Genomic DNA, 25,075 nt, shown 5'->3' with positions numbered 1-25,075 from the left:
TCTGAGTCTCTGAACCTAGGACCCATGGCCATGAGTCAGAAGCCCTGGGGGTGGTCCTGGCTCTGCTGTGACCACCTCTGTGACCTTGGGCAACTCTCTTAATTACTCAGAGCTCAAAGTCCCAATGTGAACAATGGAGGGGTCATAGTCCTGCATGGTGGCTTGATGTCCCCTACATGGTGGCCCCTTCATCAAGGGTCACGTTGCTCCATTTGGGATGAGGTAGTCACTGACGTCCGCCCTGGTCTCTTGGACCTCCAGGCCTACAGGCTTTTTGCTCTGGGGAGGGAGTCACCTCATCCTCTCCCTGCTCCTTGGAGCCTGGAGGCCCGGGTCTGAGACCATGTGCTCAGACTGGCCCCAGCTGTGGCCTTGAGCAGTTTCCGGAAAGCCTTGGGCGTGGTGGGAGCTTTGACTCCCAATGGCAACATCTGGTGCCGCCATGGCCCGTCCTGCTCCCAGTCCATGGATAACGGGGAGATGCTCGAGCAGAATGCCCCTGTCTGCCTCCTCCCCTCTCCTCCGCCCTCTCCTCGGCCCAGTGGTGGGGAGCGCAGTGTTCAGCTGGGCCTTGGGGGTTTGGGGACAGTTCTGGGGAGGTGGGCCCGTCCTGCGGGGAGCTGGCATGGCTTGCCCTGGGGCTGCTAGTGTGATCGCCGTGTGGCTTTCTGGTGCCCTGGCCCAGCAGGTGGCCTCCTGGATCCCCTCGCTTCCGGAGCCCCAGGCGTGCAGTCGGACACCCAGCCCCGCCACCTGGAGCTGAGGAGTCCAGTCTCAGCTGGAAATTGGAAGGCTGGAAAGAAGAGCTGGGTCTGTGGGGTGGAAGTGGCCGGTCCGGGGGGTGTGGGGGAGGCACATGGTGAGGCCTGACCCCAGGGCATTCGTTCATGAGACCCAGGGGTGGTGGGCGGCTGTGTCTGCCAAAATGCGGGTATTGGCGTGCGCTAGGCTACAGCCCCAGAATTGTGTGTGTGTATGTGTGTGTGTGTGTGTGTGTGTGTGTGTTAGTTAGATGAAGGGGAGCCTCAGAACCAGCTGCTCCCCAAGCACAGCACCATCCTGGGGGGCGGAGTGAGGACCTCAGGAAAGGGCCGCTCTGGCACCCTGCTCCTTGGGTCTGGAGGCACGGGCTGAGGTGACCGTGTTCCCTGGGGGCAGCGAGGATGGCCGATGCCCACAGTGTGTGAGGAGCCCTCAGTGGATGAGAAAGGGCTTCTGAGCGCAGCGTCTTGTTATCCTCACGGCCGCTTTCCTGCCGTAAGGGCCTCCGGCTCCTCACTCTCCTGGGGCTGGCAGGCTGGCCGGCCGGCTTCGCAGGGAGGACCTTCCAGAACCCCAGGCCACCTCTGCTTCCTCCTTCCTTCGTGAGCCTCCGCCAGCCCCGTGGCCTCCTGCTGGGTGGGGGCTGACTATAGAGGTTCTGAGGGTGGCTCTGACCTACTGCCATTCCTGTTGTGGGGTGTGTGCACACACATGTGTATGTGTATGTGTGTGCATGTGTGTGTGCCTGTGCATGCAGGCAGCAGAGCGTGTAGAAACAGAAGCCCTGACAGACAGAGAAAACTGGGCTGAGAGCTGAGAGCGGCTGGGGTCGAGGGTGGTGGAGGGGAGGGGGGCATGTTGGGGAGCAGGCCTATTTTTATTCTCGGTCAGCCTCTGGGACATGAGGGAGGGGTGTTCTCTCTCTGACACTGGCTGTCAGCTTGTGTCCAGAAGTCCCAGCTTGGCTGCGGAACAGTGGGGCTCTCTTCTCTCCCCGCTGCCGTCCTCCATCTCCCCGCCCGTAGAGAAAGACAAGAGAGACGGAACATGGCTCTCCAGGCGCTCCGGGGCGGATCTGGGCCTGCCAAGGAGGACAACAGTGAGACACTGTGTTCAAAGAATGTGAGAGGCCTTGGCTGGCCACCAGTGCCATGGGGCGCTCTGCACAGGGTGGAGCTGTCCCCGTGGGAGTGGAATGTGGGGTCTCCCCCTTCTGCAGCGCCCAGCTCCATGGAGGTCATTCCTTTACCCTCCTGTGTCTGTCTGGTGACGGTAGAGAGGGGACTGGAGGAGGGGTGATCGCTCTCAGACGTCCTGCTGCCTTGGGCCAGGGTCTCACATCCTCCACAGCTGGGAAGCCCCTCCAGCCGTCCAGCGCCCTCTCTGGGCAGCTGCCACCGTTTGCGGCACCTGAATGTGGAGGCTGTTCTGGGCACGTTGGGGAGAATGTTCTCTGTCCCCCTGGGAGATTCAGGGCCTTAAATTGAAACAAACCCACTTTTCAAGGGCAGACATCAGATCCCCAAGCAGGGAAACTGGCCACCCCTTGCAAAAGCACGGGGCTCTGCCAGAAATAGGCTGTGGGGCTGGGCGAGCCGGAACTGAGACCGGGCCTAATGCATTTCTGTTAACCTTGGGGCTGAACTTGGTTCCAAACCCCAAGAGCCTTTCCCGAATGGGCCTCCTTTGTCACAATTATTATTAGAAAATCAATGGCTAAGTCTGTTTCTCTCTAATGTTTTTGCCAGGAGTGAAACAAGCAGCAGCTCTGGACCAGGCTGCTCAGGAGGCCTGAGGGGACGGGGGTCGGTGGCGGCGGGAGAAGGTGGCGGAGGGCAGGGGTGGCGGGCGTGGTGGGAGGTGCAGGTGCTCCCTTCTCTGAGGACTGGGAGCCTGGCTTGCGGTAGGGCTGCTGCCCAGCCCTTCCAAGGCCCAGCCCTGTCTGCCCTCCGGGGTGCTGCTCATGCAGCACCTGGTTAGGGTGATGCGATCCCCACATTTCTGTTTGGAAAAAGCCTTCAGGGCGAAGGACTTATTTGCTTTAAGTAAAGCAGTTGGAGTCCAGTTTACTGTCCTTGTTCGGGCTCTTCTCTCTAGGTTGAGGTGGCAGGTAGGCCTCTGAGTAAGTGGGGACTCAGAACACGCCCCAGACCTGCTGCATTTGTAATTGCCGGCTAGTCGTGCTGCTCTCCAGAGGGGCCCTAGTTATGGGCTAGTGTGAGCGCGTGTCCCGGAGTGACTCTGTGTGTCTGTCTCTAGACTTGGCAGCCGGCTGTTGATGATGAGTAGAACAGCTTCGCAGCATGTGCTGGGCATGGCAGCCTTAGTGGCTGTGTCAGGTGGGAGCTGGCAGCCGCCTAGGGGCGTGCAGACCCCCCTGGAAATGGCAGTGGTGATTCGGTCTGAATGAGGGTGATTTCTGCTTGGCTGCCCTGGCACATTCCTGGGGGCCAGCAGTGAGTGTGTGCGTGTGCGTGTATGTGTGTGTGTACGTGTGCCAGGGGACAGTGTTCCCAGATGTGCCGGCATGAGGCTGGCACAGCCAGGGTCCCCCGTGAGCTTTGGTAAGTCCCTGCACATCCTCTCACCTAATCTGCCCTTGGGTGGTAGCGATGGCCGGCTGAGAATCTTCTCCTGCTGCAGGATAATGAGGGCCAGGAGCACGCCCCCAGGCTGGGTCTCGGCTTCTGGGATGCAGGGAGTGAGTTTTCTAGGATTCTGGAGCCAGCTCGATGAGGCCATGGGTTCTGTGCCCCAGCCCAGCTGTGGGAAGAGGGAGTGGGGAGGAAGGCGGGTGAGGTTAACAGCATCCCCAGGCCTGTGGAGTGGAAGGGAAGGACAGAAAAACAGCTGGAGCACATGACTTCAGGCTCTGGGCTGCTGCTCTGCCGGGAGCGCCTGGGTGGGGACCTGGGCCATCCTTAGGGCATGAAAAGGTGAGATTAGGTGAGGGGCCGGCATCAGGCAAGTTGGTAAGAGGTTTCAGAGGTGCGCTGGAACCCCAGAGAAGGCCAGCAATATGCCAGGACCTGCCGGGGCTGGGGCTGCCTCACGAGCCTTAGCCTTCCTCTGTTTCTTCTCCGGAGCACTGTTTGCAAGATGATGCATTATTCGCTCTTTCCAAAAGTTCTTCCCCATGGGCCTTGATGTTGCTTGTTGGTTGATGAGGTCGCCTTGGAGACCGTCTCTCCTCCCTCCACCTTCCCTCCTTTGCCTGGAAGCTCTGGCCCTCTGCCTCCAGGGCTTGGAAGGAGTTGACATCTGTTTCTTGTATCAGTCCTTTGTGCTCTGGGCCCCAACCCTGTGTGGAGTAGAGATTCCTGGTGGAGGCCGGCCCAACCTAAGCAGATCTCCCCACCCTGCAGAGAACCCGGGGTGTGGGCAGGGGGAGGCTGGGGGAGGGGCTGCGGGGAGACAGGCCCAGCCCGGGCTTGGCTCCTGAGCTAAGATGCGCTGCCTTCTCTGGGGGAATTAGGCCTGATCGATCCTTTCTTGCACAATATGCTCATCGCCCTCTATGCCCCCGTTCCTCCCAGGGGTGCAGGCTCGGGAGAAGCAGCCTGCAGAGCCCCCAGCCCCTCTCCGGAGGCGGGCGGCCAGCGATGGACAGTATGAGAACCAGTCTCCAGAACCCCCATCCCCCCGTAGCCCTGGGGTCCGCTCGCCAGTCCAGTGCGTCTCCCCGGAGCTGGCTCTCACCATCGCTCTCAATCCTGGAGGGCGGCCCAAAGAGGTGAGTCCTTGGGCCACATCCTAGGGCCACAGAGGGTCGCAGAGCCCCCTGACCTCTCAGGACCCTGATGATCAGCTGGGGCGCTGACCTGTCAGTGAACCCAGGAATTCCCCTCTCTGCATCCTCACCCGAGGTCTCCTCTGCTGTGTGGAATCGGGAGCCCGTTTTCCTCCCTAAATAGCTGTTAGGCACACACTTCTTACATTAACACTGAAGTGGAAGTTCCCTTCTTGGCTCAAGGGCGCCCCTGAGTGGGGTGGTAAGGAGCCTGGTCTGATGTAGGTGACCACACTTCTAAACTCCAGTCCAGATCTTGTAACTGACAAGGGTGTTTGGAGCCCTTTCTAGATAGGGGGTGTTCTTGGCAGATCTAATTTCAATGCCAAAATGTTTGCATTCTGAGACATTTCGGTAGTTGGAGGCAGGAGCTCTTAGATGTTGGTGAGCTTAACTGTCAGCAGGAGTTTGTTAAAAATGTAGCTTCCCCAGATTCCAGCATTTTAGATCCTGCTGGGGCCCAGGAAACTGCGTCTTAAGTGTGCACCCCGGAAGATTCTGATCCAAATACTCCATGTCCGATAAAATCCAGGCTGAGTCATTCTGGATATAAGTGGCTTTAGGACATCTTTTCTCTCCTGCCTTCTGGCAGGACCCATGACCCCTGCCCCCAGCCCCTTTGCTTTGGCCCTGTAGTGAGATATTTCCAAGGCAGGTCTGAATTCTACCCTTGCTGGACCGTGGCCTTGCAAACAGCCGCTTCCCCATTCTCTCAGCCACAAGGAGTTGTTGGAGCTGCGAATGGCCAGCTTGGACCACTGTGTTTCCTGAGTCGGGGGCGCTGCTCACGCTGGGGAGGGGCTTGTGGGCTGGTTAGCTGGGAAACCCCTCCTTCTCAAGGGCACAGCCACAGTGGATGTCCCTCTCTCCCTCCCCTTGTTCTTGTCCTGCAGCCGCATCTGCACAGCTACAAGGAGGCCTTCGAGGAGATGGAGGGAACCTCCCCGAGCAGCCCACCACCCAGTGGGGGTAAGAGCTCCCCACTAAGCCTGCCTTCCCCGGGTTCCCTCCAGCCCCTGTCTCAACCCTGGTCTGTGTAAGCACCCCAGGCTTGCGGGGCGTGAGGCAGACTTGGGCGGGGCTCAGAGTCTGCCGCTTCTCATCCTGCGTCTCATTTCACTTCACCTTCCCTCCCCCACTTCTTCTCATCCGTTGTCCATGCTCACACATCTAAGGAGGCAACAGCCGCGGTCTTAGGATCCGGACTGACCAACCGTGGGGCCCCTGGGCTCCCTTATTACGGAGTTTCCCCAGTTGCTGAGAGTTTCTGCATCTTGCGTGTAAAGCATCCCCCATCCTAAAGAGAGTCTCTGTGACTGGCCAAGTGTCTCTCAGATACGCCAACCTTCTTGCTTCTGACCCCATTTCTGTCTGTGTCCAGGCACCTCTTCCGTTTCTGTTTAGTTCCCACCGAGGAAAGAAGGGTCCAGAATGCTCAGACTGCCCGAGTCCCCATCTCCTCCAATTTCGGCCTCCAGGCATGAGCATGTGCTCGCTGGAGAGGCAGGCCCTTAAAGGGCAGAGGTGCTTCCACTCAAAGAGAAGACCCAGATAAGCCCAGGCATGGGGCAGCGTTCCTTTGTGGTAGAAGAGACAGGAGGAGTTGCTGGAGGAGGCCATAGGATGGACCACTCCCAGGCTGTGAAGGACTCAGGTCCTTCTCTTAGAGGCCCAGGTTGACCGAGGAGGGAGAGGCTGCTGGTGCTCTGGGGTCGGTTGGCTGGGCCGAGCCCCAGCTCTCCACGTGCCCCATGTGGAGAGGGGAGGAGGGTTGGCCGGGAGAGCTGGAGCTGGCTGTGCGTCCTCCTGGTGGCTCACTGTCCTGCGAAGGGGAGGAATGTGGCACCAGTGCCTGGCCCCTGTGCCAGCAGAACTCGTGTTGGCTGCCATCTTGGGCTCGCGGAGGCTGAAGCCGTGACTGGAAGCCATGGCTCTCCCTGAACAGCGCTGTCCGGTGGAAAGAGAACACGAGCCACATTTGTGATTTTAAATTTTCTAGTAGCTGCATTGAAAACCATAACTGGGCAGAAATTAACTTTAATGATATTTTTTATTTAACCCCTTTGTCCAAAATATTATGGTTTCAATAGGTAAATCATATAAAAATAGCAATGAGATATTTACAGTCTTTTAAAAAAAGTAAAAAGATCCGCTAAACTAATTTTAGTAATAGATTTTACGTAACCTCAAAGGTCTAAAATACTGTCATTTCAACATGTAGTGGTGTATTGAGGTATTTTGCGTTCTTGTTTCATACCAGATCTTTGACACCCAGTGTGTCTGACGCGTACAGCTCATCTTGGTTCTGATTGGCCACACAGTGGGTGCTCAGTAGCCACGTGTGGTACCATGTTGGACAGTGCGCGTCCAGGGCAGTCTGCTCCAGAGGCAGCTCTGTGGCCTTTTATGACTCCTGGTGTCTCTCTCCCTGGTCTTAACCCTCTGCCTTCACACCTGCTCCAATTCCCTGTCGGTCCCAACAGCCAGGATCTTGGCCATCACCCTGTTTGGTGTGGAAGCCATCTGGGCAGAACTCGAGTTGGGTTGTGCCCTGTGTTCCTGTTCCTATTCTCTTCTCTTCTCCCTCCCCTTGGCCAGCCCCGGCGGGGGCGGGGCTAGCAGGGAGAGTAAGTCAGAGGTTTCATCAATGCACAGAAATGGGGGAGAGGCCAGAGGCGGAAAAATGTGAGGAATTCTTCTCTCAGGAAGCAAAAGCCTTGCCTGGCTTCAGGGCCACCCACTCGTCTGCCCCAGCAGAAGGGCCAGAGGCCTGGGGGCAGGGGGCCTGAGCCGTTAGGGAGCTGGAGGTGCTGACGAGGAGCCGAGGGAAACCTCCCACCGCCTCTTGTCCCCTCGTCCCCTTCACCTTCTCCCGCTTCTCCACCTGTGCCTCTGCTGCACCTGTCGGGCAAACATATGCACCCGTGTGGGCTGGGGGCCTTCACGGTCATTCCATGGATAGCGGTCTCGGAGGCTGGGCTCCTTCTTGCATAGTTAATTATGTTCAACCATCCATTCACTGGATAGACATTAGTAAATGCTCGATGAGAGTCTGTTGCAAGACATCTGCATGTGTGTGTGTCTGTCAAGAGAGGGGAGGGACAGACAGACGCGCAGGCCTAGGCCTACCCTGTACCTGGACGTGTGTGTGTACACGTGTGCCCTCCACTGTATCTGTCTCTTGGGCACCCAAGGATGGAGTGAGGGTGGAGTGCAGGGCTGGGCAACCCATCTGGACCCCTGTGATGTCTCTCTATCCCCACGTGCACCTCTGTGCACACCTGCACGTGCACAAGTAATTTGTGTATGTTGCTCACGTTGCAAGATTGTATTTTTTGTTGGTGTCCTGTAGGTCTCACTCTTTTGGGAAAGGTGGAGGGGCTAGGGCAGGTCCTGGAGCTGCTGTCTGTATCCTGGGGACCCGAGGGCTATAGCTGGTCAGTTGAGGCCATTGGTGTGGGGCAGGCAACCTGGGACCCTGGCCTGTGTGGGCTGCTGTGTGTCCTCAGGCCGTGGCCACATAGGAGACAGAGCTCATTTCTTTGCTTCTCCTCGGAGGTGTGCTAGGAGATGTGGCAGCCGCCCCTGAGACATCTCATGACTGGGCCTCACCGCCGCCCTGCAGGTCAGCTCGGAGCCTGGCCACGTCCTTGGCTGCTGGGAAAGAGCCCAAGAGCCTTTCTGACCTTGTGTGTTACATGACACTCGTAGCCTGGCCGGCGGCTGGGAGGGCCCTGGGGTCGGTGCAGGGAGCTTGGTGGTCTGGGCCCAGGACTGTGGAGATGGGGCTTCCCCCTCTTCCAGAGCACTGAGGTTTGGGGGTCACAGCCCCCACACACTGAGAAATTCTCTCCTCCTGGGGTTTATAAGGGACACGCTTGGCTGGGGGTCAGAGGCCTTTGGCCGAGGGCCGGCCTGGGGTCTCAGGGTTGGCATGGTGCTGCCGGGCATCTCTTTTCCCTCTGTCCCTTGCGGGAGTGCCATCTTCACACTCCGTTTTCTTTTGTTCTGCTCTATCCATCTTAGAAAGATTGTATGTGTGTGTGGGAGGGGGAAGATAACAGTGCAGAGAGAGTCAGAGAGAGCCCGGGACCCTGCATGTGCCGATGTAAGGGGTCTGTAGCGAAGAAACTCGGGGCCCCCGGACAGAGGTTATTTCTCAGGGTGGAGAGGCAGCGCCGTTCCTGACTCTTCTGCTTGCCCTTTAAAGTGTGGGGAAGCCAGGAGACAGGACAGGGCGGTGCAGCTGGAGCAGCACCCCGGGACGGGAGCTGGTTCTCTGCTGGTCCCCGAACCCACCTGTCCCCCACGCCCTCACTCGTGGGTGCCCCCGCCCCCTCCCTGGGCCTCTGCCACCCGTGGCTCACCCCCGTGTCTCCCCTCTTCTTTCCTGCACAGTGCGCTCCCCTCCAGGTCTGGCCAAGACTCCCCTGTCTGCTCTGGGCCTGAAGCCCCACAACCCAGCAGACATCCTGCTGCACCCCACGGGCGGTGAGTGAGACTGGCTGGAAGGGAGGTGGTGGGGGAGGCCAGCGGGAGGAGCGGGGCTCAGAGGACCCTGCCCTCCTTGGCCGGGCCTAGGGATCTGAGCAGAAACGCCCCGAGGTGGTGGGTTCTCGGGACCCTCCTGGAAACAATGTGGCAGCCTGGCTTTGTGCCCACACTGACGTCAGGTCTGGGTGGCGCTCTCTGCACGGGGTTGAGGGGGACAGGTCCCTCTGCAGCCTTCCTGCCCATTGACTTGTGGGGTCAGTGCCACTCCCAGCATCCTCTGCCTCAGGGATCTGGAGGCCTGGCCTCAGTCTCCTTGGAGTTGGTCAGCTCTCAGCCAGAAGCCTGGCTCCCCATCTCCCCAAAGTCCAGGCACTTGTGTACACAGACAGGCGGACATGCAGGCACACACCCAGATTCACACCTCCCCCTTCCTCCATACATTTCCCATCTCCTCTCCTTCCTGCGGGAGGAGCAGAAAAGGGGCGCCCTGGGTCCTTGGTGACCCTTTCAAGCAGGCCGAGCCCAGGAAGTTGCTCCCTAGACTCTGGTTTAGGGCCGGGCTGGGCTCTGGGGGCCAACTTTACTTCTTTTCCTTAGTCACCAGAAGACTGATCCAGCCAGGTAGGAGGGCACGGGCATGCAGGTGTGGCCCACATGGACACGCGGCCGGGCACAGCCTCCCACTCAGGAGGTGTCTGCATGGCCAGGGACACCGAGTCACCGGGGAGAAGCAGTGGGGGCTGCCCCTCACTAGGCCAGCGCACTCCTGCTTGAGATGCGGCCTGTGCAGGCCTGGGCGCGGGGGTGGTGACAGGGGCCAGCCGGGAGCCGTGCGGCCGGGCCTGCTGCTCCTGAGAACCAGGACCTCCTTCACCGGGGCCTCGAGCGCCCCGCGAGCCCCGGGGTCCGTCAGAGGCCGTGCCCGCCCCGCTCTTCTGCAGAGAGCCCGCCTCTGCCCTGTTCTCCCTCTGCTTTCCCACCAGCCTTTGCTCACCGGTTCTCTCTCAGGAGCTCAGCCCTGTTAATCGGTCTCTCTCTCTCCTTTTTGCTCTTCCTGCTCACCACCTGCCCCTCTCTCCTGCCTCTCCTTCCTCCTGCCTCGCTCCTCATCTTCCCGCAGAGGAAGAGGAGGGGAAGGGGGTGACGGAGGCCTCCGCAGGTGAGTGCGGGTTTGCTGTGTGGCCGCGTCTGCGCTCCGGGCTGGGGACGGCTTGCGTGCGGAGCTTGCCCTGGCTGCCTCGGGGACAGTGCTTTTTTATGGCCAGGTCTCAAGTGACCAGGCACGGAGCCTCCTGGTCCCCACCCCCTGGTGATGAACTGTCACCCTGGAGGCCCCCTGAGTCCTGACAGAGGAGCTCGTGGCCGCAGGGCATGGGTCTGGTGTCCAGGCCCTGGTGTGGTGCCACCTTGCTGACAGAGGCCCCTCCTGCCACGTCCCCCTTGCGGTGTGTCTGCCAGCCCGCCTGGGCGCAGCAGCCGCTCGGAGGGCAGGGCAGGTCTCACACCCAGGGAGCGGGCTCGTCTCTTGTCTCCCGGGTGTGCTCCCACGCACAGCACAGAGCAGAGTTCTCAGCTCAGCACTGCTGATGTTTGGGGCCAGACGGCTCTGAGTTGTGGGGCTGCCCTGTGCCTTTTGGGGTGTTTTGCAGCGTCCCTGGCCTCTGCCTGCTGCACGTCAGCAGCATGTCCATAGTCATGACAGTGAAAAATGTCCCCAACATTGCAAATGTCGCCTGGGGGGACAGTCCCCCTCAGTGCAGAGTGGTTGTCTTAGAGTCACAGGTGCCCTCCTGGAGCCCTCCCCTGGTTTCGTGTCAGCAGGGATGGTAGGACGTCTGTCTTTCTGGGATCTTGATGCCTTCGGGCATTTCAGAAAAGCTGTGGACCTGCCCCCCACAGATGCATCGGGGCACCCATGCACGGAATTGTGACAAAGCGTTTCAAGGGTTTGGCATGTGTGCGTCCCAGCTTACTCCCCATGCCCCCTCTGACTTAGATGAACTCCGCGTTGTGCGGGGGGATGTGCGGCGGTGGGGGACGTAATCTGGTTGAAGGCCTTTCGCTCACTGGGAACAGAATTCAGTATATTCAACAATAACTCAAAGCAGCAGGTGAAACAAAGAGGGTGCCGGCCAGGGTGGCCTGGGTGTCGTTCTGGGCATCTGAGTCCCCATCTCCACCAGGAGGGATGGACGAGGTGGCGTGAGGCGCCTTCCAGCTCTGACATGTTAGGTGTTCTGGCTTCCCACCTGGGCCCTGGCTCCGTAGAGCCTGGTTTCTGTAAAGACTCTGTCTGGCTTTCTCAGGCCCGCTTCTCACTTGCTTCTGCACTCAATACCTTCATTCTCTACCCCCAAGGCAGGCATGGGCTGTGCCCTCTGAATCTGCCACCCCAGGGAAGATGGCTGAGCTTCCCGTAAGGCTTTGCTCACCTCAGCCAGCCAGAGATCAGGCAACCACACCAGGCTGCCTGGGGCGCCCAGAACAAAGCGGCCCCAGCAGCATATCCGAGCGCTCCTGGCTGCTGCTGCCCACCAGCCTCATGCCCGGGAAGGGGGTTCCCCCAGGCTGCTGGTCCCCACCAGGGCAGTGAGGCTGGGACAGGCGTCTGGCAGGAGCTGGGGCCCGGAACCAGCCGCGCAGTGCTCTTGGCTCTGCTTGTGGCTGCTGACTGAGCTAGGCTGGCGAGGCCTCCAGCACTTTCCTGGGGCGGGGGGTGGGTGGGCTGTGTGTGTGAGGGCTAGATTTTCCCCACAGGCTGGGGGGCTGCTTTGGCTGCTGTTTTCCTCACTTTGGGGTGACACATCATAGGAGCGAGTATGGATAGAACTGAACTGAGACCTGCCCCTCGTGGCCCACGAATGACTCGGCCTACAGGGCCCCGAGTCCTCCGACCTGCCTCCGTCTGTCCCGGATCCATGGGGTATGGAGGGAAGGTTCTTAGGGGTCAGCTCAGCTGCACCCATCGTTTTCACAGGTGCCGAGGTCCATGTTGTGGGGTGGGGTAGGGGCTCTGTCCGAGGTCACAGAAGGCAGAGGACCAAGACTGGACCCGTGGGTCCCCTGTCTCCTAGTCAGCTGGCCGTTTCCAAGCCCTCCTCCTGTCGCCGGGCGCCGTGCCCTGGATTCCAGCATGGGGGCCCGCCTTGCTGTCATGGCCTGGGCCATGGGCCGTGGGCAGCCCCTTCCGTGGTCCCTGGCTTGTGCACCCGCCCCCACCCTGGGGACACCAGAGCACATTCTTACTGCCTCTCTGAAGCTCTGTTCCATTTCCCACTTTGACAGCAAGTTCAGAAAAAGATGCCTTTGGGGAAAGAGATGGGAGGCAGAATATTCAGCCAGAGGAAAAGATGTTAGGGGCGTCTGCTCTGTTCAGGGCCCTGTGCTACATGCTTTACATTCATTCATTCTGCTGTTCATTGATTCGTTGGTTCAGTAAATACTTTGTGTGCTGACTCTGTGTCAGGCGCTGTGCCAGGCTCTGGGGATATAATGATGAGCAGTAGGAGATATGATTCCTAATCTCATAGCGCATATGCATGAACTAGAGCCAGGATTAAATTATCACTCAGAATTACATATTGAGATAAGTACTCCCAAGGGAATGGATACAGTTTTATGAGATCTTACGGCAAAGAACCTGACCTTGGCTGAAGAATTAAGATGTGAGGGTGAGTGACAGTAACTTGGTGAAACTGGCATGGGAGAAGAGCATTCTATGTAGAGAGAAAGGGCATGTGCAAAGGCCCTGGGGTTGGAGGGAGCAGCATGTTCTTTCGAGGAACTGCAATCAGTGAGGCTGAGAGCAAAGGGGAGCTGAAGGCTGGAGGAGGGGGAGTATGGTACAGAGAGGGGTTCAGCAGGCGGGAGTGGGTCTGTGTGGGTCATTGCCACATCTTCTTGTTTGATAATCACAGAAGCACTGAGTGGAAGGTGGTAGGACCCCATTTTATCAGTGAGGAGATGATGTTTAGGGAGTTAAATGACTTGTCCAGGCCCGCACAGTCCGTCAGGGGCTCGGCCCAGAGCCTGCACCCAATCAGCATGTGGAGGCCGCCCCTGCCATGTGATGGTGCTGGGCACAACCTCTAAATGCGGTCTTGACTGGGCGTGGAGTCTAGGTACCCCTCCGCATGAAGGAAGCAGAGGAAGAAAGCCTGCAGCTGTGAAGACGTGGGGTCAGCAGCAGAATGTCTTCCCGGTGGTGGAGCAGGGACCGGGAGAAGGGGACAGGGGACGTTCAGGTTGGGGTCTGTTTGTCCAGGTGGCTGGGCGCAGACAGACTTGGCGTCTACGCTTCAGGGAGGCTTTGCTAGAAACAGCCCCTCTGGGATTCTTCCTGCTCCGGGGTCCCTGGCGATGGGCGTGCTGGGCCTCTGGGCTGTCAGGCAGCACTGTGCAGTGCAGGTGTGTGGAGCACCTCTCTGTCCCAGGCCCTGTGCTCGGCACTGGGGGATAAAGACGTCACAGACGGCTGGTGAGGGCGAGACGCCACCGGTCACGTCAGTGTGAGGGAGAAGTGCTGAGCGGGTGTGGCCCCACCTAAGGTTTGAAATTCCAACTTTTGGCTCCTGGATTGGGACTTGGGGGTCTCTGGACTGCCCCTCCCCACCCCCATGTCTTCACTTTCCTTGGAGTGGGCAGCGCCTTCTCTCCAGGCAGAGAGCCTTTGCTCGGAGGCAGAAAGTGCACTTCCGGTGCCTGTGAAGAGCTGACGGTGCCCTGGGCCTGGTGGGGCCAAGTCACTCTTGTGCCTCCAGCTGCTCTCAGCCGCCAACAGCCACTTGGAATGGGTGTGGGCGCCTGGAATGTTCTCCATGCAGCACCCTCCCTGGCCCCACCTCTCCTGCTCTTTCCAAGTCCTCTGGGTGCAGCTGCTCCAGGATTGGAGGGGAGGAGGGAGGGTTGTGTAAAAGAAGAGCGGAGGGGGCAGGAGCAGGCACGGCCGGGGCATGGGCGGGCAACGGGGGGCTGCTTAGAGGCGCTGGCGCTGGAACGGGCGAGAAAGAATTGGAAGGAACTTCCCATCTGTTATCACTCCATCCTGGCTGGGCAGGTGGCGTTCTCATTCCCATTTTACAGATGAGGAAACTGAGTCCCAGAAAGATCCAGCAACCTGTCCCAGGTCACCCTTCCAGTAAGTGAAAGAAGGGGGCGCCCACGAATTGTATGTGGTCCTGAGATGGGGAGGGGTGAAGAGGAGATGAATAGACAAAGGAGGCATTTTCCTTAGAGAAATCTGAGTCTGAAACCTTGCGAAAACTAATGTTTTGGCTCCAAAGGTTGGTTTTGAACAGTTCTGGAGATGGACTCAGAAAGTCAGATGACTTCCCAAAGGTCCCTCCCACTCTGGGTTCCCGAGGAGCAGAGACTGAGTGAAAGGGCTCCCCTCTGGCCGGGTCAGGAGGACACTGCGGGCGGGAGAAGGGCCAGGCGTCAGGGGCATCCATGTGGGTTCCAGGTCAGCAAGGACTCCAGGGAACGAGACGAACCAACGTACGCCTCTGAGTCTGTGTGGCTGGAGTGTAGAGCTCGTGCACTTAACAGCTTGTGGGACAGATGCATATCCCGGGCCTACTATGTGCCAGGCACTACGTGAGGGACCCAGTGCAGGTCAGCGGGGAGCCCAGGGCAGCCAGGGAGCAGATAGGTGCTCTGGCCTCGGGTCTCAGTTGCCATTTCCGGGAGTGTGAGGCCCCATTTAATGGTCACCCTGGGGCACAGGCCAGCCCCCCAGACTGAAGACACATGGAGACTCTCGGCTCCCTGATTTCCAGCTGGCCATGCGTGCAATGGCCCCGGGGCAGGCTCCGGGCCAGCTGTATGGGTTTCTAGGTTGACTCTGCCACTTGCCACTGTGTGCCCTGGGCAAGGTCCTTACATTCTCCAAATTCTGCTGTCCTCTTATAATTGTTTGCTGTTTTTATCGTTGTTAATAACCCAATGGAGTTGGCTCTGCTCTGGCTGACGGGCTGGAGCAGCCAGCTGTGGGTGTCCCCATGAGCCTGTGCCCCTGTGTAGGTCACCTGGAGCCAGCATTGAGAGTCAGGAGACTGTGGTGCTAGTATCCACGGCTGCTGATTGGCTGTGTGTTCTGGGGCAAGTCACTCCGCCTCTCTGGGCTGAAGAGATGGGTAGATCAGGGGTCAGCAAAGTATTGCCAAATCCAGCCTGCTGCCTATTTTTGTAAAGAAAGTTTTATTGCAACACAGCCATGCTCATTTGTTTACGTGTTGTCTATGGCTACGTGACAATAGCAGAATTGAGTCGTTGCGACAGAGGCTGGCCCACCAAGCCTGAAATATTTGCTCTCGGGTCCTTTACAAAGCAGCATGCCTGCCCCCGTCAGAGGATCTCCGCAGCCTCCTCTGGCTCCAGTCGGGCCTCGGGCACAGAGGGCACAGAAGCAGCACCATTGGAGTGTGTGTGACCTGGGGCTCCCGTGAGGTGGGCGGGTGGCCTGGGCTGGACCAGGGGGCTTTTCAGAAGGCCTTGATGGCTTCTGCCCACGTGGGCTCCAGCCTTGGGTGCCGAGGTGGCGGGTTCTCCATCACCCTGCGCGCTGTACCTGGAATAGACTGCAGCATTCTGCCCCACCCCACCCACTGTCCCTGCTGTCGGTTGGAGGGAACCCTGTGGGACTAAAGGATAGACTGGTAGCCTCTGGCTGGAGTTGTACACAGACCCTAGTGCAGGCTCCAGACCTTGTGAGGGGCCCGGCTCAGAAGGACCGTCCTCTCCTTGTGTCCAGACCTCTAGGCCTGGGGGCAGGATGTCACTTTCGAAGCCACACCCGGGAGGCTGTGCGGGATAACGGATAACGCCCTGGCGATGGGGTCCTCCCAAAATCAGGTTTCCTCTGGGCTGAGAGGAGGAGGTTGTTCTCTGACTTGGTGACCGGCACCGTCCTGGCCAGCAAAGGCTAGGGGACCGGGCTCCCCACAGCTGCCCAGACTCCTGGCTCTTCAGTTTCTCAGGCTGGTTCCTGCAATGCCCTAACTGTGGGCAGAGTGTGGGTCCGCGCTCGGGTCACGTCCCTCCTGGGGGAGGCAGGGCCGGGTCTGGAGGTGGCAGGAAGGATCGCCTCCCGGATCCCGCCCCTGGAGAAGCCCAGGGTGCCTGCTGCTTCTTCCTGTTGAATCCCGAGTTAGTTTCAGGGCTGGCCTTGGGGAGCGGTGCACAAGCCCCGGCTGGGAGTCGGGAGATCGGGTCCCGGCCGTGCCTCCGGTCGTTTGGTCCTCCAGGTCTTGGTGACCCCATGTGTCAAATGGCCTTTCCGGCCCTTGTCCCCCCACCTCCCTCCTCTTTGGCTGCTCTGAACACCCAGCGGGCACAGTGGTGTCAGACTCGGGAGGAATGCTAAGTGTGTCAGGCGTGGGGGTGGGGGGTGGGTGTGTCTTGGAGTTGAAGGGTCTGGGCGTGACTCACCAGCGGGCCTGCTTCTGGGTCCTGGGCGTGGGTGGAGGCATTCGGACGAACCCCAGTGCTGTCCTGAGACACCATTGAGGCCGGGATTGGGGCTCTGGGTCCAGGAAGAGCCCAGACTCCAGGATGCCAGGGAACCTAGGAGGGTCTGGGGGGCTGGGTCATCAAGGGAAAGAAGCAGCTAATGGGGGTGCCAGGCACGGACGGGCATCCCAGTTCTAGGAGGCAAGACTCTGTGACGGCCACCTTCGGAGGCAGAGCAGGGTCCATTTCTGGGGAGCGTTGCTGAGCAAGGCCTGGTTAGAGGGGGCTGTGGGGGCTCTCGCAGCTTCTCCGGGACCCTGGGAAGAGGGGTGGGTGTGGCAGCTGGACCCCCAGGAGAAGTGGCCTTTGCATGCTTGGCTGTCCTTTTGGGGCTGTCTCCACAGGGTGGGCTCTGGGAAGGTGGTTCCCTGGCAAGTTGGTTGGGGTCCACACTGCAGCCGCGAGGGTCCAGGCTCAGTCTCTGTCCTCTCGCCCCTTCCAGAGCCCCGGAGCTATGTCGAGTCGGTGGTGCGGACGGCAGTGGCTGGGCCCCGAGTTCAGGATCCTGAGCCCAAGAGCTTTAGTGCCCCCGCCGCTCAGGCCTATGAGCCCCTGAGGAACGGGACCCTGGGCGGCTCCTTTGTGTCCCCCAGCCCCCTCTCCACTAGCAGCCCCATCCTCAGCGCCGACAGGTACGTGGGGAGGAGGGATGCATGGGGGATGAGAATCAGGCCTGGAACAGCATGTGTGAGGCCTCTGGGACCTGCCTCGTCGCATCCAGATTGCTGGCCCTGGGAGACCGGCTCCTCCGGGTACACTGGGGAAGCATCCCCCGAGTGCCCAATCCCTTGGGGAACATGGGGATGGATGAGCTATAATTCCCAGGCCGAATTGAATTCCGTCATCCGGACCGCACTGAAAGATGAACCAGGCGCAGTCTGTCCCCTGAGTTCAAAGTCTGGTGGCAGTAATTGCCTTGTGCTGAGTGCTTCCTGTGCGCCAGACCCTTTGCTGAATGCTTTGTATGGTTATTTTATTTAATCCTCACAGCAATCCTCTGAGGTAAGTCCTATTGTCATGTCCACTTTTCAGAAGAGGAAACTGAGGCACAGAGGGGTGAGGTAGCTTGCTCAGAGTCCTAAATGGCAGCAGAAATAGGGTTCAGACCAAAGGTGTGTGGTTCTGGGGCCCACGCATCTAGCCCCCAGACCTGCGTTACTGTCCCGCCCGTCCCAGGATGAGAGTGAGAGGTGCCAGTGTGGACGCGTAAGCTAAGGACTTGGAGTCAGAGCAGGAGCCTTCATTTCTGGCCAGGGACGCAGAGGGGATTTCTGGGGGCTGGAGGTATCTGCGGTGAGGCCAGAAGGATGAGCAGGATGTTGAAAGGTGAGGAAGGAGGGAGAGGACATCCTGGCAGGACAGCACAGCCAGGACAGAGGGCCGGGAGTGGCGTGTTGGTTGTGTGGGGTCGAGGGCGGGCAGCTGCAGAAGGGTGGCTGTAGGGTGTGAGGAGGCATGTCTGGTGGCTGGGCAGCTGGCCTTCTGAGTGGGTCAGATGGAGAGGAAGGCCCTGGATTGGCAGGGAGGCGGCTCCAAAGAGGGCCCCATGTTTGGGGTGCAGTGGGGAGCTGTTCACTGGGGTGTAGGCTGTAGGACAGGGAAGGAGAAGAGGACACCGGAGGGGGAGGCTGGGATCAGCTCAGGCAGGGCTCCAGGCACAGGAGGAGGCCCGGGTAGCCTGCCCTGGCTGGAACTTGCCCCCGGGAAGGGAGACCCTGGGCTGACCATCCCTGCCCATGTCCGCTGCCCTCGCTAGCCTGGGATCCGCTCGGGCCCGGAACCTCTCCAGCCCCCTTCACACTCCCGCAGGCCAGGCCGCGGGGGCTGAGTTTGCCCGGTGTTTGCGCCTCACCCCGGGTCAGGGTGGGGGGGGGGGGGGCGGGGCCAGCAGGGGCAGTTTTCTTCTGGCTTCGAAGGATTCTGAAACCTCAAGCCAAGCGTGCCCCCAGCCCACCTTGCGCCTCCCAGCCTCCGGACCGGGAGGTCTGCTTCTGGGTGGAGAGCCTGTTCTTTGTAAGGAAAGGGGATCATCCTGCCCACCCAGCCACCCCCACTGAGGCTTGGGGGCCCCTGGCGTTAGGAAGGGTTTGCTCTTTCTCACTCAGGTTGCTCCTGCCCTCGTGCCGCCTCTTTTCAGGACTCAGGAAACTACCGTTCCCCCTCCGGGGTTGTCTTCCAGAATTCCATTTCAGTTTCCCCCTGTTCCTCAGGGGCCAGGTTATTCTGGACCCAGGAGTGGCGTTCCACTCTGGCCCCTTCTGGGCTGTGAGGGAGACTTAGTCGCGGCCCCTGACCTTCTCCCTGCCCTTGGCTCTTGCCTGGATGCACCCCTCACACCACCCAGGGGCCCTGGGCTGATCTGACCCACCCAGGGTGGGGCCGGCCAGCCTGGAGACTCTCCCAGCCTGCCGCCCAGGCTTTGGCCCCTGCCTCGTGTAAGGACTCCCCAGGCCTCCTGGTGCGGAGCCTGGCTGCTCCCTCCTTGCAGCTGCTGCTCAGGCAAGGCCCTGGCGGCCGTCGTGTCTCCTGTTATCTCATCCACACTTAGAAGGTTGCATCTGGAGGGAATCCAGGTCGTCTAACCCAGCCCCTTGTTTTCCCTGTGGGAAAACTTTAACAAGCAGAAAATCCAGCTTTCCCACCTCACAGGCCGTTGCGTTGTCCTGCTGTAGGACTTGTCCTTAACTTCATAGGAGAACCTGTCATTGTGGCTGTTTCCCCAGAGATAGTCCTCTCTGAATGGAATTTTATCAGTCTTAGAATTGGGAATGACCTCTGAGCCCATCTAATCTAACCCCCCGGTTCAAGGTATTCCCTCCACAACATTCAGGTCAAGAGGTTGGTCAGCCTCTGCTTAAATGCTGCTAGTGACGGGTGTCTCATTATCATGCAAGGCAGCTTGCTCCATCAGTGGCCAGATACAGTGGCTGGAAAGCGAACCTTAGAATAGGCCGAAATCTCCTCCTGTAAGACCGCCTTGTCTTTGCTTTCTGGAGCTACCCAGGAGTGAAAGCCCAAGTCTAATACTCTCAGTGTCTAAAGATGATGTCGGGGAAACTGAGTCAAGGTGGGACTACTTCCAATAGGAACAGGATCCAAGTCGTTCGACCCCCTCTCCAGTGTTCAGTTTCTGTGATGCTGGAGGTGACAACCAGACAGCCACCTTCAGTTCAACAGGAGACCTTCTCGCTTTCCTTGGGGTTCAGGAGTCAGTGTGGTGCAGTGGGAAAATCGTGGGCTTTGGAATCAGACACAGCTAAGTTGAAACCCTGGTCTTTTATGAGCTGTGTGGTTGCAAGCCTGTTGGTTAACCTCTCTGGGCCTCAGTCTCTTCTTCTGATGGTTCCATAAGGTAATGTACATTCCCAGGCATGTGAATGGAGCTCTTGTCGTCATTGGTGGCTGGGGGCGGACGAGTGCTCAGGGAAAGCCTCTCCTTCCTTTGGTGCCGTCTGCTGACGTCTCCACCTGCCCCCTCTCTCCAGCACTTCAGTGGGGAGTTTCCCATCAGGCGAGAGCAGTGACCAGGGCCGCCGGACACCCACACAGCCTCTGCTGGATTCTGGCTTCCGCTCCGGCAGCTTGGGCCAGCCCAGCCCTTCAGCCCAGAGAAGCTTCCAGAGCCCTTCTCCTCTTGCAACCGTGGGCAGCAGCTACAGCAGCCCCGACTACTCACTTCAGCAGTTCAGCTCCCCGGAAAGCCAGGCCCCGTCTCAGTTCAGCGTGGCCAGCGTCCACACGGTGCCCGGGAGCCCACAGGCACGCCACAGGACAGTGGGCACCAACACGCCCCCTAGCCCTGGCTTCGGCCGCCGGGCCGTCAACTCTGGCATGGCTGCCCCTGGCAGCCCCAGTTTGAGCCACCGCCAGGTGATGGGTCCACCAGGAACTGGTTTCCATGGTAACACCATCTCCAGCCCCCAGGGCAGTGCAGCGACCACGCCAGGGAGCCCCAGCCTGGGCCGGCATCCGGGGGCCCACCAGGTTTCAGGTCTCCACGGCAATGTGGCCACCACTCCAGGGAGCCCCAGCCTGAGCCGGCACCCTGGGGCCCACCAGGCCTCAGGCCTCCATGGCAACGTGGTGACCACTCCAGGGAGCCCCAGCCTGGGCCGGCACCCTGGGGCCCATCAAGGCAACCTTGCCTCCGGTCTCCATGGCAATGCCATAGCCAGCCCCGGCAGCCCCAGCCTGGGCCGGCACCTGGGAGGCTCTGGGTCTGTGGTTCCCGGCAGCCCCAGCTTGGACCGGCACGTGGCCTATGGCGGCTACTCTACCCCTGAGGACCGGAGACCCACGCTGTCCCGGCAGAGCAGTGCCTCCGGCTACCAGGCTCCTTCCACGCCCTCCTTCCCTGTGTCCCCTGCCTTCTACCCCGGCCTGAGCAGCCCTGCCACCTCCCCGTCGCCGGATTCAGCAGCCTTCCGGCAAGGGAGCCCAACACCAGCCTTGCCGGAGAAGCGGAGGATGTCGGTGGGAGACCGAGCGGGCAGCCTCCCCAACTACGCCACGGTCAACGGGAAGGTGTCCTCCTCGCCTGTCGCCAGCGGCATGTCCAGTCCCAGTGGAGGCAGCACCGTCTCCTTCTCCCACACTTTGCCTGACTTCTCCAAGTACTCCATGCCAGGTGGGCCCCTCCTCCACTTCCACTCTCTGGCTGACGGATTAGGTCCACGAGTCAGGCCGTCTGTCCTGGTCTCTGTTCTGACATCTGCTTGGCAGGCAATGGTGGGGGGATCACTGGCTTCTGGGCCTGTTTCCTTCTCTGTGTTACGAGAGTTGGAGCCATCCTCAAAGTGGATGCACAGTGATTGTGGTAGGTGATGAGGGTGTGGATGCTGCTGCTGCTGCAAGTAATAATAATGGTGGCGTTACTGTTATGATTATCTTCGCTGTATTAGCCACTATGCCTTGTTGAGCACGTGCTGTGTGCAGGCTCTGAGCTAAGCACTGTTCATTCATCCCATGCCACCTGGCAAAGTAGGGATTATGACCCCATTTTACACCCGAGCAAACTGAGGTTTAGAGAGGCTCACCGTTTGTCCAGGGTCACACAGATAAGAAACGGCAGAGCCGGGCTTCAGTCCAGGCCCATGCCACCCTCAGCTAGTGCTCTTCAAGCATTATTGGGGTTGTCTCATCACGTTTCCATATCTTGAGGGTTATCGTGATTTAGCGTAACCTCGAAAATATGCCTTCAAACCAGGACCTCCATGCCTTTTGCCAGCCCTTTGTTCCCACCTTCTCCTGCCTACTGTGTGCACATCGCTGATAATGGGTCTGGCAGCCCCATGTGCTAGGGGCCAAGGCCAGGGGTTGGGCGTTTCCTCTGGAGTCTGGTTTCTACCCACCTGGCTTCACCGAAGCCCGTGAGGCTCGCACCCTGACTCCACTCACCACCGGAACTTGGCATCTTTGCCCCCCTTAGAGGACTCAGCATCGAACGCAGAGCTCGGGGCCTCAGCTGGTCTGCAGCTTCTCAGCCAGACTTCAACCTGACTGTGCACAGCAGGCATGGGGCCCGGAGGCATCTGAGGAAGATGTAGAGTGTTTAGCCTCAGATGGGCCCAGGCTGCCTGGTTCTCAGTGTGTCCCTCCCAGGTCCTGCCCTGGGCCTGTGAAACTGGGACACCTAGAGCCAGCCCGCCCACCCCGACTTCCTGCTGCCCACCAGAGACATCTGGTTCCCAGCCTCTCTCCTTGGAGGATCGAAACTTCTAGAGTGGGGACATTTCCTGTTTCCCACCATCTTCCTTGCTTAAAATAGCTATTGAAGTCAACACAGGAAAGCACATGGGGCTGCAGCCGCCTCTGGCAGCTCATGACACAGGTCCCAACAGGAGCTGGGGCCTGGGGCTTCACAGCAGAGAGAGGCAGCTCCCAGCAGTCGCACGGCCCCGCCGCCTCGCCTGGAGGCCCTCTTCCATGCACAGCTGCCAGCAAAGGAGCTGACCTCCCCCGTCACTAGCTCCAGAGACATCCCAGAATCCAAGCAGAGTGTAAATGACACGTTGAAGTTGACTGGGCCCTAGACACACAGCCCGGCCCATCTCTGGTCTGCTCCCTGAACTCTGCAGCATCGTCAGCCAGGCTTCCTCTGCTCCAGCCTTTCTCTGCAGAAAGGAGAGGAGATGTGTAGACCTCACCTTCCTCACTGTAAAGTTAAGCAGTTGGACCGGAAGCTCTCCGAGCTCCTTCCAGAAGCTGATGTTCTGTGAAGCATCCCTGGTCTGCAAAGGGCCTGGGTTGGGGGTGTCTGCCCAAAAGTGGGGTGCATGACACGCAGTAGATGGCCTCTTGGTTCTAGGAAAGCCCCTCCTCAGTTTGTCCCAGGTGATGCAGAACACGGGCTGTCCATAAGGGGAGTGAGGAGGGGGTTGGGGGAAGTGGACAGAAACGCATCTTTCTGCCCTCATCCTCCAGGCTGTTCTGATAAAGTCGGGAGATTCAGCCTGTGGAGAAGAGGCTGGAGGTGGGTGCTTAGGCCTGTGGGAGGAAAGCTGCAGGGAGGGCTTAGCTGAATCTTCTGGAGAAAGGGTTGATGGGGTGGAGTAGGGCTTCAGTCGTCTCAGGGAGAATGCTGTGCTGGGCCCTCCGACAGGAGCAGCTCCGTGACCCACGGTGGTCGGCAGGAGACAGGGAGAGGATGAGGAAGCTGCTCAGGCCCCCTCAGCCGTGCTCTGATGTCTGAGAACACGAGGACACTGTGCTAGTGTCCTAGGACAGCCATAACAAGTATCACAAACTGGGTGGCTTATGACAACAGAATTTATTCTCTCCCAGTTCTGGAGGCCAGAAGTCCAAAATCAAGGTGTTGGCAGGGTTGGCCCCTTCTGGAAGTTCTGTGGGAAAGTCGGTTCCAGGCCTTTCTCTCAGCTTCTCCGTGGTCGCTGGCCGTCCGTGGTGTCCCATGGCTTGTAGACGCATCACTCCCGTCTCTTCCTCCACCTTCACACGGCGCTCTCCCTGTGTGTCTCTGTCTCCTTCCCTCTTCTTGTAAGGACACCAGTCACATTGGCTTGGGGCCCACCCTCATCCAGCACGACCTCATCCTAACTTGGTTACATCTGTGGAGATCCAATTTCCCAAGAAAATCCCAGTCACAGTACCAGGGGTCAGGACTCCAACGTATCTTTCTCGGGGACACAATTCAACCCATAACACTTCCGTTTCCTTGCCTTCTTTTTTAGACAACAGCCCCGAGACGCGGGCCAAGGTGAAGTTCGTCCAGGACACTTCCAAGTATTGGTACAAACCTGAGATCTCCAGGGAGCAGGGTGAGTGCCGGGCGCACCCAGGGTCCTGGGGTCCCTCCGCGGTCACAGCTGGCTGCTGCCGCTGCGTCTTCCCTGGGCGAGGATCCTAAGCAGGCTCCTTCCCCTTTGCCCTGTAGGTGGCGGTCACAGGGAGGGCCTGGGATCAAGGTCAGACAGCAGGAGGCACCTCCCTGCAGTGAGGCGTGGGCAGCAGAAGCAGTGGTCGTAGATGCCCCTTTGAAAGATCCTTAAAAGCAAGAAAGACTCAGTTTTCCAGGGCAAAGTAAAAGATCAGCCAAGATAATAGGAAACGGCTCTCCATCTGCGTGACGTGGGAGATTGTTGCATATTTTACAGAAAAAACAAAGTTGGGATTGTGGGGATGGAGATGAGGCCAGCCTCAGGCCCCCGGGAAAGTAGTGTAGGACAGGGGGACATGGCCCCGGGCCCAGTCCTGACTGCTGCCTGTTTTTGTGAATACTTGTATTGAACGCAGCCTTGTCTGTGCGTTTGCACACTGTCTGTGACTGCTTTCAGGCTGCAGCGGCAGAGTTGAATAGTTGCAATAGAGACTGCATGGTTTGCAAAGCCTGAAGCATTTACTATGTGGCTCTTTATGGAAAAAGTTTACCAACTCTAGTGTAGGAGGACCCTGAGGAGAGTTTGAATTTAGAGAATCTGATGGGCCTGGTGAGACTTAAGTAAACCCAGGGCCATCAATTGCTTATTTATTTTCTCTTCTCTCCCCCCGCCCCCCTCCCAATTCAGCCATCGCACTCCTGAAGGACCAGGAGCCCGGAGCCTTCATCATCCGGGACAGCCACTCCTTCCGAGGAGCCTATGGGCTGGCCATGAAAGTGTCTTCCCCGCCACCGACCATCATGCAGCAGAATAAGAAAGGTACCGCTGTCTCCTCAAGCGGGGCCTCGGGACTAGGCGGTCGGTGCAGGCTCTTCAGACCCTGGGGTGCCGCAGGGACCCAGAGGCTGGGCAGGTCTCTGTTGTCGCGGGGGCTGGTCCCTGCTAAGTCAGTCTTCAGATAAGGAAGTCTTGGACTTGGTGACGGTTGGGATCAGAGAACAGGGAAGCAAGATTACTGGGATTCTGACTGTGTTTCCTTGGGTGGGATCGGAGTGGTGGTGTCCGCGTTCCAGGCTTCTGGCCACATGACCCCTATGACGCTTTTCCCATCACAACCCCGCCCTGGGGAAGTTATGAAGCGGTCTGGGAGGTGGTGGGAGGACGCCATGAGACGTGACCAGTC

At 59.1% G+C, this 25,075-nt stretch overlaps 1 protein-coding gene across 46 annotated transcripts in view; it reads left to right on the top strand.

Annotated features, from left to right (window-relative positions):
* The window catches only part of TNS1 (tensin 1), a 206,656-nt gene that overhangs the window by 169,272 nt on the left and 12,309 nt on the right, over positions 1 to 25,075 (top strand). For 15 of the 46 annotated variants that reach the window (XM_070619869.1, XM_070619851.1, XM_070619852.1 and 12 more), the window contains 9 exons: positions 4,299 to 4,495; positions 5,446 to 5,521; positions 8,951 to 9,043; positions 9,644 to 9,667; positions 10,167 to 10,205; positions 16,998 to 17,187; positions 20,041 to 21,182; positions 23,746 to 23,832; positions 24,580 to 24,711. In XM_070619869.1, coding sequence (XP_070475970.1) covers positions 4,299 to 4,495; positions 5,446 to 5,521; positions 8,951 to 9,043; positions 9,644 to 9,667; positions 10,167 to 10,205; positions 16,998 to 17,187; positions 20,041 to 21,182; positions 23,746 to 23,832; positions 24,580 to 24,711 — 1,980 coding nt within the window. The remainder of the gene's footprint in view (positions 1 to 4,298; positions 4,496 to 5,445; positions 5,522 to 8,950; positions 9,044 to 9,643; positions 9,668 to 10,166; positions 10,206 to 16,997; positions 17,188 to 20,040; positions 21,183 to 23,745; positions 23,833 to 24,579; positions 24,712 to 25,075) is intronic. The other 31 variants (XM_070619854.1, XM_070619856.1, XM_070619853.1 and 28 more) reach the window with 3 other exon arrangements.

This window comes from Equus przewalskii, chromosome 5, assembly GCF_037783145.1.
Source record: "Equus przewalskii isolate Varuska chromosome 5, EquPr2, whole genome shotgun sequence".
Lineage (NCBI taxonomy): Eukaryota > Metazoa > Chordata > Mammalia > Perissodactyla > Equidae > Equus > Equus przewalskii.
Note: the sequence above shows the minus strand (reverse complement) of the source record. Positions and strands in the feature narration are given on the sequence as shown.